Genomic DNA, 12,384 nt, shown 5'->3' with positions numbered 1-12,384 from the left:
ATGAACGGCGATGTCGTCGGGACAGTGAACAAGTTTCCCATAGGTGCCAAGGGAGGATGTGGAAAGGCTGCTTGTATGGGCGGACCATGCGTGAAAGGGTATGAGTGTTGGTGCGGCGAATAGTATACCCCAGGGTGGGGCAGGTTCCCGAAGGTGCATTGGTACTCCTGGAGACCGTACTGTCCCTGGAATTGCGAAGACATAACTGTTGGGGTTTGGAGGGTCGGGCCTAAGCCTGTCAGATGCGTATCAGTATGGCTGTGTCAAGACTAACCTTGACGTGGATTGATGGGCGCTTTGCTCGTAGTGTTCAACTCGTCATAGTGCTTCCATTTGTAATCTTTGGCGTAACCGCCGCATGTTATTGCACGTCTCTCGCATTGCTTGCATGAAGGATGTCTTTCGTCACATTTCAAGCGCTTCGCCTTGCAGGAAACGCATCCTACACACAGGTCAGTATAGTCACAGGTGGAAACAGGTCGAGTTACGCTTATCATGTGAGCGATAAGAGTTGACGCAGGGGAAGCATACCATTACGGCTCTTGGACTGCTTCCTCTTGGTGACGCCAGAGGTATCGGAAGCTTTGGTTGCCTTCTTCTTCGCGGAACATGATGCAGATGACACCTGCTTAGCGGGCTTGACGTCGATCGGAGCAGTGTCGGATGATCTCAGCACGGATGAGGATGACGAAACAGTGATAGCCTCAGCCATCTGCCGCGGAAGGTGCGAGCGTTCGGTCGCTGGGCGAACTTGTCGGCGGCCCGAGATATCATATGCAAAACAACGATTGACTAGCTACGCAGAAGCGAGAAGAATCACCGGAGGTTTGGTAGATAAGCAGGAAGGCAGCGGTATCTAAAGTGGAGAAGAAGCTGGGGAGATGCACGGCTAGTCATTAGCGCCTTACCTATCGGGGTCGCGAATCACGCGTGGGGTCCGGTTGCAGCATCTTTCTTCACTCTGCGCAATCGCGAATTTTCTACTTCAAGTTCTTGTGCTCAGTGATATGCGGCGGTAGCTACTCGAGTCCAGTATATTGTGCGACGGCTGACAGTTGGTATTAGCCGTTGGCTGGGATCGTGGTGCAGGCCCCCTCATCGACGCTATCCGCATTCGGAACCCTTGCAGCCGGCCGTGAACCGCTCCACGAACGGCTCAGCCTTGTTTCGGGAGCGACGCAAAGCCGTGGGAGATCCCGTGGAGCATGTATTAGGAACGTACACGCTTTGGGAACTATACGTCAGTAAGTCTAGACCAGGCCTACTTGTAGCCGGCCTCCATTGGTTGCACTGCGCACAGAAGACACAAAACAGTAGGAGGCTAAGCTTTTTCGTATCTCTATGTCGTCCTTCACAAGACGGAGATATGTCGTGTAGGTCTCAAGCGACATGTAGTGCCCCAGCGTCTTCACACTCTTCCGTCACCATCTGAGCTCACAGCCAGACTCTATTGACCTGGTGGCGAGGATTCTACCTCTCCTTTGTCCTCGATCTTGTACGTGACATCGTCGATAATAACTTCCTTCTTGCCTTCCTTCATGGCTTTGATAAGACCAGGGGCTGTAGCAGCGACAGCAACCCCGGTAGCCGTGCCCGCAGCGATGCCGTTGACAAGTATAGCGCCAGCGCCTCCCGCTGCTGCGCTTTGGAGAACAGCAAAGGTACTCCCAGCTGGAACACTCCCAATGCCGGCCTGTGCACCGGCTGCGGTAGATCCTATGAGACATGTCAGTCAATTACACAGCATATGGTTCCTGGTCGGCATTTGAGGGAGCTTACCAGCTGCAACACCCGCGGCCGTGAAGCCCACCATATGCAGAATACCATGTGCGGCCGCGATACCGAGAGGAGCAGCGACAACACAAGCGATGATACCTGCAGTCTCTCCTGGATGCTCTTCAATCCATTGCTTGGTGTGCTCTGCGGCAATACCGATCTGCTTCCCAGCCTCTTGACCAAACGCGTCCACATGACTCCACGCTTCTTCTAGAGCAGGTCCGATCTGTTCCGCCGCGTCGTGTCCGAATGCTTCGACATGTCCGTACGTCTCTTTGGCGATATCGTCGATCTGCTTTCTAGCTTCTTGTCCAAACTCATCGAGACCCTTGCCAGCTTCTTCCGCAGCACCACCGATGTGCTTGCCAGCTTCCTGACCAAAGGCGTCGAGATTTTCACCAGCGTCATTCGCGGCTCCGCCGATATGCTTCCCTGCTTCCTGGCCAAATTGATCAAGGTTCTTGCCAGCCTCATCCGCAGCGCCACCCATTTGCTTTCCCGCTTCTTGACCAAAGCCGTCCATTGCCTTCCAGGCGTCGTTGAAGAAAGACATGATAACCGATTGACCGAATAACTGAAAGTGTATGTGTTTTGCTACGATCAGTATCGAGAGGAAGCTTCTGCGAAAGCGTGAGATGAGTGGGGTCAATATGAAAAAGTGAACGCTTGAAAGAGGAAGAAGCCAACACAGGACGGTATGGTGATGAGGCGAGTCTTTTGTTGTTTGTGCGACGCAAAGGATCGGCTTGACAAGCGCAGGGATGAGGAAACGCATGCATGCAGTCGTGCGATTGGATGGACCGGGCAGGTGGGTGCATAATAACTCCCTGCCATATGTGAAACTACAAACAGTAAAGTACAGCTACGATTACATCGACAGAATGTACATGTGACGTCATATAAGAGCCGCGCAATATGCAAACGCCGAAACAGTGAAGACGCCTAGAAAAGCAAACACTACAAAAGCCGAAAAGGGTATCTCCTCTCGTAGTCCTACAGTCAATAGTAGCTCAACCCCGAAGCCCTCACCTTCTTCTTCCCTTTCTTCTTCTTAGCCGGCGTAGGACTAACCACATTACTGCGCCCACCTAGCCTCTCCTTCCTCTTCTCCTCGCCACCATTCATACCCGCCATCTTACTCGCACCGCCCGTCATGAAGTCACCATAGGCGCTCTCGGCATATAGCGCAGGCGTCGTAGTACCGCTAGGGAACCACTCGCTGCCTTCTTCCCATGCGATACCAGCAGCGTTCGCGGCGCGTACGCCCTCGATATAGGCTTCCATCCTGCTGCGTTCGTCGTCGTTTTCGAGGCCACAGCCGCATCCACAGCCGACAACACATTCACCGTCGTCCATACCGATCTCGTCGTCCATGCACTCCATGTGTGCGACGTGTCCGCATGAAGGGCAGAGGTGGAAAAGACCGGAGACGCGGATCCAGCAGATACTGCAACTGTACACGGGGTCTGTTTTGGTGGGCTTGGAGGATGTAGTGGTGATATTGGTGCGCGAGCGTCCGTCACGCCATGATGAACCGGCTGAGACGGTTGATGTACCTCGTGAGAGGCTGGGTCGGCTCGCTCTGCTGGGTGGGGGTTGCAGTCGATTCTGTCCAGGCGACGTATCTAGGCCGGCAACGCTCTCGTCTAGCTCCTTCGTTGGGGTTGGGACGGGTATTGAAAGTTGGAGATACTGCTCTGTTGGAATGAGTGTGCTGAAAGACGGTAGACCCTCTTCTGATATACCGCCAGATATCGTTCCAGGTTGGAACTCCATTGCTTCGGGGTTAAAGGAGAAGTGGTGAGGTGATGCGCCCGGTGTGCGCTTCATCTGTGATGTGGTGGGTGTTGGCGGAACCAGTGTTGATGAAGCTCGAGATAGATGTCTTGATGTCTTTTCATCGCCGCTTTCGTCGGCGGATGTCTTTAGTGCGAGCGATACTGAGCCATGTTTGAGGCCGGTACGAGGAGCTTCAGCTGGGAAGTATGACACAAGGCCATTGAACTTTAGTACTTCGGCCCGTATGCTGATCAAACCCCAGCGGCTCAGCATCTCAGCATACTGCTCGCGCCAAGCCCGATGTAACCAGTCTTTACTTGTGTCTAGTAGTGGCCTACTGAAACATGCCTCATCATCGAACTGATCTTGATTCTTGAGCGTGACCTTGATGCCTCCTCTGTTACTGACACCATCTCTAGGTTTGTCAGACGGGCCACTTTCTTTTGAGTTCGCTAGTCTGTCGCCACCGTCATCCTCGACTCTCTCGTAGTCAGAATCTGAATCCTCTATGTAGTTGACATTGACTTGCTCTGACTGTCCGAAGCTTGCTCGCTTGCCGTGCTTTGAGCGTGAGGTTGAGAGATTGTTTTGATCATGGGAGTCGCTTCCATAGAATGTGGTTGTGCCCCAGGTAACACCACTGGTGGGTGCTGAAGTTGAGAGATCGTCCATGCGTGACCTCACTGGAGGTGAAGAGGACATTGCGTTTGCAAAAGGACGCGACAATGCGGCAACAGCACTTGCGAAATTTGCAGCGGAGCTTTTTTTATGCGCCGTGTGACTTTGCTCTGGCGATGTTCCGTATGGTGTGTGATTAGCCGTCTGCGCACTCCTCATTGTAGACGCCCTGGACAAGGCGGGAGGCGTGTTACCAGTAGAGTATGGCGTAACAGATTCGGAGCTGACATGGTCGCTACCCCACGGGCCGTTTGAGCTTCCATGACTGCCATACGTATCGAAATTCTTGGCCAGTCTTTGCCAAGCAAACTCGTTGGCCGGCGTTGCAAAACGCGATTGCGATGGCGTAGATGGAACAGAAATTGTGGGCTGGAACAAACTCCACGCAGCATCCACTGAAGGGAAGTAGTCTAATGAAAACGCTGGTGCTTCCATGGACATAGGTAGCTGGGATTGTCGCATCTTGGCCATGGCTGAAGTGACACCTTCGCGAGCAGCAGGTTCTGCAAAGATACACGACAGCATGGCAAGCATCTGGGTATCCGCTAGGCGTTCGAAGTGGTCGAACAGTGATGGGATCAACCACGTGACGACAATGTGATGTCCCCATTTCACGCGAGCTTTGAGCTTAGGATTGGCCACGGTATCTGCCTCGTCGAATTGTAGGTCCAGCCCACTATCCTTGCGTTTAATTCTCCTAAGAGCTCTTCGGGCGAGTACAAGAACTTGGTCCCTCCGGTACTTTTGAGGTAGTATCTCCAAAGGCACCTCATTACTCAATATCAGTTTGCAGAGGATCCAGATATCCGCGAGATCATCAAAGCCGTACTTCCGAGCTACTTCAGAGTTGTGCTCGCAAATCACTGGTCCAGGTCCAAAGATCCTGTATTCCTCTGCGAGTTCACGTTTACTGGGTACCAGATCCTCCGTGGCAGAAAATAGTATTGACACTGTCGACTTAGGTTTAGTCGTCTGTTTTCCTCCGCCAGTCGAAGAGGGTATAGAGTTTCGGGATTGGAAGCGGGATGCCGATTTTTGCCAAGCAAGCGGTGGCTGGAAGTTGCCTATATGCGAATTTCCCGCATGGTGGGAGTCGGACGATGAAGATAGGGTGGAGGATGTTTCCCATGATCCAACGGAGGAGGATGGCGACGACGCACCATCGGAGGCTCCCGGATGACGATTTGTGAAGCGGCCGAACGAGTCGAAGATGTCATTCTTCGAAACACCCTGTCTGAGATTCCTGGTAATCTGGAATCTGAAGGTATCTGCGCCAGGCATAGATTTTGCTACGGGTATCCTTGCGACTACAAGGGATCCATCTACCGAGAACCGTGCAGTACATTGAACCGGCAGCGGTATGTTGGCATTAGTATGGGATGACTGCATGACGTCGTCAGTGAACTCGCCCTCCTGGTCTTCATCCTCACTAGAGCTCTCGCCAGGCAGTGGTCCAAGGTCTGCGAGCGGGTCATCACCTTCGGCTAGATCTAGGCTGTCGTCCAAAGCTCGTTCACCCAACGCGTACGATAGGACTGCTTCCAGGCCCTCTCGCTGTTGGTCTGCGCAGGTTTCCGCAATACGGTGCATGTTGTTCGTCAATTCGTCTTGGGTTTCTTTGCTAATCGCCGCTGTCGTCCTCTCGAACTCAATATGCAAAGGACTCGATATCCTGCTGAGAACGGAGCCCGACTCTTCCCTTTTGATTGCCCTCGGGTAGGAAACTGGGAAGTTGATGGTGAAGCGAAGAAAGACTAATCTGGGTTCGTTTGTGACTGCATCCCAATCACCCCACGGACCGCTGAAGGAGACCTTGATGCGTCGCCGGGGAATATCGATTTCTTCAAAAGCAAGCTTCTTGTACTTGTGGCCTACCAAAGCAATCTCTGCACCAAGGTCGTTCTGCTCCTGAAATGGCTGCTTCTTATTACGGTCGTGATGGTTGGGGGGAGCATGGAGGTCATTGATATCGTTGTGACCGTCGCTCCCGAATTTGATGCCATTAATCCACTTCATGTGATTGACTACACGTGGATCATGTCGCCGAATCGGTCGAGCCGTCATGGTTTCTCGCGGAATTGTCTCCTGTTGAATCCGAGGATGCATTCGGTCATGGTAGCGCGGAGCGTAAGCGTCTTCTTTCAGTGAGTAGTTCTGGAGGAGAGTGGAAAGGTTGCCTTTGCGTTGTCTGCGAGGTGGGCCGAATTCGTCCTGAGTGGTTGTACTAGTGGTAGTAGGGATAGGTCCATCGCGATATGAAACATACGTTGCACCGTTTCGCGTCCTACTGGGCTGTTCGATGAGTGGCTCGCCTTTACGGTGACCGACCCACGCTTCCAAATCTTCTGTAGAAAGACGGTGAAGTATGAGTCGCCTGTCAGTACCATAAGAAACCAACTGAAAGTCCCGGTTGTCGAAACCGTCATCGGTAGAGCCACGCGTGCGCCAGAGGAATTCACGAACTTGGGCAGGGCCATGCTCGCCGTGCTCGGGGAATTCTGTAGCATGAGTGTTGGTAAAGGTCGAAGGATCGCTACCATCAACGTGTTTGTATAGCCAGAGAGAGGAGTTGCCACGTTGCGGCATGGCGAGAATACCATGTGGAAAGGGCGTATGTCGCGCTCGCCACACAGGGTAATCAGTGCGAATAACGCGGCGAGGAACGGTTATATTGTCTTTCAGACCTACGTTGTTCCAAAGTTTGATAGTCGCGTCGAGTGAGCAGGTCATGATCTTGTTCGCGTCGTTGCGGTTCCAGTCGATGCCGTAAATCTTGGTCGTGTGCGCAGTAATGGTAGAAAGAGGGTTGGCTCCATGACGAGTGTCCCAGATGTGAAGGTATTTGTCGTGAGCACTTGCGATAATCTTGTCGTTTTGGCGGTTCCATTTCACTTGGGTGGCTCCTGCGGTATAATCGGCAAGCTTCAGTGGCGCCTTTTGGCTGCGAAGATCGTGGACGAAGACGAAGCTGTCAACACCACAAGTTGCCAAGAGGTCTGGATGATGTGCGGAGAAGTTGATATCTGTTATAGCTCGATCATGTGCGCGCAGGGTATATTCGATGGGCGCTTTGTTGTTGTTGTAAGGCATGGAGAGATTGTATACAAGCGCAAGCTGGTTTCGCGTCGACGCGATCCATTCGGCGCGTGCCGCGAACGGAGACCATTGTACATCTGCAACATCCCATGAGGACTGGTTTGGGATGACGAGTGGTAGAGACCACAAGTCATCCAGATCTATGATGCGAAGGCCATTCTTGCTAGCGAGTACCACGTCGCGTCCTGCTGGGCTTATACTTGCGGCGCCAATATCATCGTCTACTACGATCTGCACATCCTTCTCAAACGTTGGCGACTTGAATGCCGATGATGGCCCACCCCCTGTGGCCGCCATCTTGGGCGTTGGCAAACTTGGCCGCGATGGATGAGGGTGAGAGTGTTGGTGTTGGTGATAACCCTGGCCCCTTGGCGCGCCTCCCCAGCGATGGAGATGCCGGCTGTTGGGCTAGGCCTCGTTTGGCAACGTCGGTGGCATGCCCGACCGATTACGCAAGGTCAAACATCCAGCCCGGGAGGTTTAGCGCAGTAGCTCTTACTGCGAAGGCGCGGCATCTTCTTCTCTTACCTGGAGGAATAAACTTACCTCCTCCAACTAGGCTTCCACGACTGTCGCGATCCGTACTCGTGAAGCATATCTTTCGCGATCACCCCTCCTCTGCCGCTGACGATTCCTGCCCCGCCTTCAATCATGTCGCTGCCCAAGCGAATCATCAAGGAAACCGAGCGCCTGGTCAACGAGCCGTGAGCATGTCCGCTATAAGAATCTCCGTAGATTTACTAATACAGTTGCCTATGCAGTGTGCAAGGCATCAGCGCGACACCTCACGACGACAATCTCCGGTACTTTGATGTCACCATCGACGGCCCCAGCCAGTCTCCTTATGAGGGTATGTTTGCACATGCGGCAATCTTCGAGTCGTTGCTAACACGCCTCGTAGGAGGTGTATTCAAGCTCGAACTGTTCCTCCCTGATGACTACCCCATGACGCCGCCCAAGGTTCGCTTCCTCACCAAGATCTACCACCCCAACATCGACCGTCTAGGGCGCATCTGCCTCGACGTCCTCAAGAGTAGGTGGAACCCGACCTTGCAAAGGGACGACCTGGCTAACATGTTTAGGCAACTGGTCGCCCGCGCTCCAGATCCGCACCATCCTCCTCTCGATCCAGGCTCTCTTGGGCGCGCCCAACCCTGACGACCCTCTCGCGAACGACGTTGCGCAGGCATGGAAGGAGAACCAGGCACAAGCCATCCAGACCGCCCAGGAATGGACCCAGCAGTATGCGAAGCCATGAGCGTCGAAATAGCCAAGACCACGTGTACTATGCGGTTAGCACAGGCAAGATCATGGTGTTGCCTCCAGAGGACACAATCTGAGATAGCAGAGGAGGGTTCTCCTGTGGCTGTTCCCCGGCGATTGTGGATCGAGTTAGCCTAGTCTTTATAGCGGACTGGCTTTCCGATACTGCCCATTTCCTTTGTACGATACTGGCCATTGATTGCCTTGCAAGCCTGGCGTTGGATGGACGATTGGAGGCACATGACCCTATTGGCAGAGTAGAAATTCTGGTAGCTCTGTTTGCCGAACCCTGACCAGGACGAATAACATGAAAATGAATAACGACTCCAATACCCAAATCCTGTTCGCTTCCATCGTTGACTGAATGTGTCTGATACTGATCATGTCTCTTTTATCAAGCTAACAGCACGCATATACTGCGTTCGTTGTAGTGTGTCCTGTGTTGAAAGTAGCTCCTACGTGTGGTTCTGTGTGTCTTGGGGCTGTCGTACACGCTTGCGTGGGGAGGCTTCCAAGTTCGAAGTGGATGGCGGGGGTGCTCGCCAACGCTACTCCCTCCTTGTGGCGGCCCAGCTTGAGGCGCCGAACTCTCTGCCACCACACCCAAAGATGCGCGCAAATCATTTGTCCTGCTGTCGACGATACCTACCTCCTTAGCAGTTTCGCCTTAGGCATACGCAGCTTTTCGACTGCGCAGCCTGCGTCTTGCTGCCACGACCCTTTCTCAGGCAGATACCAACCCATCGACTGATAGACTCCGCTCGTCTTCGGCTCCTTCTCGATACTCCTGCGCGATGGAGAGTAGAACAAGGCGATGGTGTCCAGCGTCGCGAAGGCATTTGGGGGTGTCTTGGCTGCCATGAAGTGGCCGTCCTAGTCGCGGCAGACCGCACAAATTCATCCCCACCCTCCTTACCGCCACCATCCCCCGTCAACGAAACGTACAACGACCGCATAACTCGCAAGCCTCTCCGGAAGAGCCGCCCTTCTCGTAATAGATACGCTCGATCGTACATGGTGCAGCAGATATCGCAGTCGCTGCCAGGGAGCTCCGCGATGCTCTCCGAAGGGGCACGGAGGAGCTTCTAATGCAGAACGACTCACACCGCAGACGATGCGATGGGCTTCACAAACACCAAGCTGACGGTTCGAGCGGCTGTACATGATGCGCCGGCGTATCAAGTATCTGCAGCACTTGGGCGCCTCTGGTACTTTCGCGGGTCAGCCTCCAGCATCGAGAGCTCAGGCGGAGCTCCGCGACAGTCAACCGCAGGCCCAGATCGCGACCACTTTGCACCCCTCTACCATGCCGACACTTATATGGATACGCGCTTACGGCTGAAAGTAACTGCAAGCTCACACAGGATGCATCCTTCATTCGGGAGAAGCAGAGCCTGCACTACTTCGACGGGCACCTCCGAAGCCACGGACAAGATCGCGACGTACATACCACGCCACGCCTAAAGAATCTTCGATAGGCTCCGGGGACTTGATACTGCGTTGCGACCGCCGATAAGCTGACCGGCAGCAACCTCACAACTTAATTGCGGCGCCGACTGCCCCTCTTTTACTCTGGTCGCTGTATGAACGGCAACGCTTCTGTTCACACCGACGTTTGTGAGGACCTTCGATTCTACGAAACGATACCGACGCTTCGCCCATCCGCAAGAGTTCCACCCCGCGGCCACCCTACGCCGCTCGATCCCATTCCGTCACGATGCCTGAACACCATGTCGTACTGATCGAACAAAGGTAGAGGCTGGCGTTCTGCCTCTCTCACAAACGTGGATCCCGCGTCGGCGAGTTCGCCGTCGGAAAGGCGAGTCAACAAGAGCAGTGCGCCATGCACCAATGGCAAGATGGGAAACGCGAGGATGTCGCGAGGAACGACGCATGCTCTGGCTCCAGAGTGGTCAAAGAGCAGAAAATGCTCTCTCCGACCGGTCTCTACTGGGTTTCGCCATCGCTCAAGCCGGTCTTATGATCTTTACCTTCTTCAGGCTGACGACAATAAGCGACGAAACTCAGCGGTTGCCGCGACGCAATACTACGACGATCGGAGGCTCGAACGAAGCGATTGCCGGCGACTAGCATATGCCATGTAGTCGATGTCGAAAATGGACAACACTGCTGAACAAAGAAACCTGGAGGCAAGTTCTGGCATGTTGCGAGCCTAAAGGGTCACAACTTTCGCGGGCCATGCCAAAGAGCGCATGCGTTCGATCAGTCGAGCGGAAGGGCGGGTCAAGACCCTCATGCTCGGAGCATTCGTGCAATCCGGCAGCGACGAGAATTTTGGCAGCTGGACACACTGCTGGCGTGTATCGACCCGGCCCATACCTTCACAACTTGGCAAACTTTCGGCTCCTTTGTATATAAATATACACCGCCATCTTCCTCTTGTGGCAAGGCTACGGTGGCGGTCGCTGTACCATGGTCAGCGCTGACCGCGTGGCAAACATCGACAACTCATTTCGCCGACGTCTCCTACTGACGACCTTGTCATCATTCGAAGGTGTCATCAAGCTTGCTGTCGACAAAAAGACCAAATGAAGACCTGGATATACATCTCCGCATCGTTGTCAAGAAAAGAATCAAGAATCAACGACTCGCAGCACTCCTGGACAGGATTGAGTGTTGGAGCTGGTAGACCACATGGTAGCGAGTCTCAGAGATGATTCCCGTGTTTCGATTGATCAGGCCGATTCAGGTTGACCTCCAACTTGGTCGCGCGAGTCCTATATCAATCCCGGTCTGACCGGCGTTCGTTGTGGCCAGGAGAGTCTGCGATGCCGGAATACCGTTGCAACACAGACCAAGACCACAACGCCATGAATTCAACTCCGATGCGACATGGGACCACAAATATGTTATTGACCAACTCTTTGGCACGAAACGAAGTATGGACCGGAGTCGTTGCCGGCCACAACCTAGACTTTCAGTTAAGGATTGAGTACCCTCATTCGACAGCGAGGATGGTCAAGAAGCGGAGCGCTCGTGTGCGCACGTTTTGACTTGGCTACTTCATTGCAGAGCCTCGACAATGGCGTCTACTGTCTGGAGAGTCCGTTACCGAGCGTCAGAATGTCATCATTACCCTTAAGTCGCCGGTTGCGAGGAAGGACTAGCTAAGACCTCACATCATCTCTTCGCGCCAAACGGCTTGAAAAAGACATGTCGATGGTGATGATGTGCTGTGACCCTCGTCTTACGCTTTGCCGTAGCAGATTTGGGGTGCGCTATGGTCTGACACCTACGGCATGGACTAGAGCAGTTCGAGATGCCGCCATAGCGGACGTGAGGGTTCTACGCATGCGGTTCGTGAATCTGTCTTGACGCTCTCGGGTGTTTGGCAGATATATCGAAAGACATGTACATCTTCTTCAATCTGTTGATCTGTTGCTGCGGTGCAATTGGCATACCATCAGACAACTAAGACGGCTCTGACCAAGCGTCGAGGGAAGACACTCAGTACTCGAGTCAGTCATCATGACAGACTTCGCGGATTCGAAAGGCCGAGGTAAGGTAATAGTACCTCGTGTAGGTTGCCAGTACTTTGCCCTTGCCGCTAGTACATTCCATCCTTCTTATTGAAGAGGTTCGGTTCGATTGCGTTTGCGTCGAGCGCCGTTGTTCGGGTAAGAGAAGGTTGCTACGCGAAGTGGGTAAGAGGCGCAACAAGAGGTTACCTGCCCATGGTAAGCGGTCAGGAGACTCGAAGCCTCCGCTCATACCTCTTACCACTCATTTGCACCGTTGCCCTTCTGGTCTTGAAGTCTTCGTTCCTCGAAG

General features: G+C 53.6%; 3 protein-coding genes across 3 annotated transcripts; 1 reads left to right on the top strand and 2 right to left on the bottom strand.

The window, feature by feature from the left end:
- Positions 1-1,447: 1,447 nt before the first annotated feature.
- On the bottom strand, positions 1,448-2,329 carry J4E84_002013 (uncharacterized protein; the record flags this gene model as incomplete). The annotated part of the gene is made up of 2 exons (XM_049384642.1): positions 1,448-1,716; positions 1,780-2,329. 2 exons carry the CDS (start codon positions 2,327-2,329, stop codon positions 1,448-1,450), a joined length of 819 nt encoding a protein of 272 aa, XP_049247998.1.
- Positions 2,330-2,775: 446 nt separating this feature from the next.
- On the bottom strand, positions 2,776-7,626 carry J4E84_002012 (uncharacterized protein; the record flags this gene model as incomplete). The annotated part of the gene is made up of 1 exon (XM_049384641.1): positions 2,776-7,626. One exon carries the CDS (start codon positions 7,624-7,626, stop codon positions 2,776-2,778), a length of 4,851 nt encoding a protein of 1,616 aa, XP_049247997.1.
- Positions 7,627-7,980: 354 nt separating this feature from the next.
- UBC13 (Ubiquitin-conjugating enzyme 13) lies at positions 7,981-8,587 on the top strand (the record flags this gene model as incomplete). Its single annotated transcript, XM_049384640.1, has 4 exons — positions 7,981-8,033; positions 8,091-8,179; positions 8,231-8,362; positions 8,412-8,587. 4 exons carry the CDS (start codon positions 7,981-7,983, stop codon positions 8,585-8,587), a joined length of 450 nt encoding a protein of 149 aa, XP_049247996.1.
- Positions 8,588-12,384: the final 3,797 nt, after the last annotated feature.

The sequence above is a fragment of the Alternaria hordeiaustralica genome, assembly GCF_023758085.1.
Source record: "Alternaria hordeiaustralica strain BMP 2776 chromosome Unknown scaffold_2, whole genome shotgun sequence".
NCBI lineage: Eukaryota > Fungi > Ascomycota > Dothideomycetes > Pleosporales > Pleosporaceae > Alternaria > Alternaria hordeiaustralica.
The sequence above is the reverse complement of the archived record's forward strand: the minus strand, read 5'-3'. Positions and strand labels throughout refer to the sequence as shown.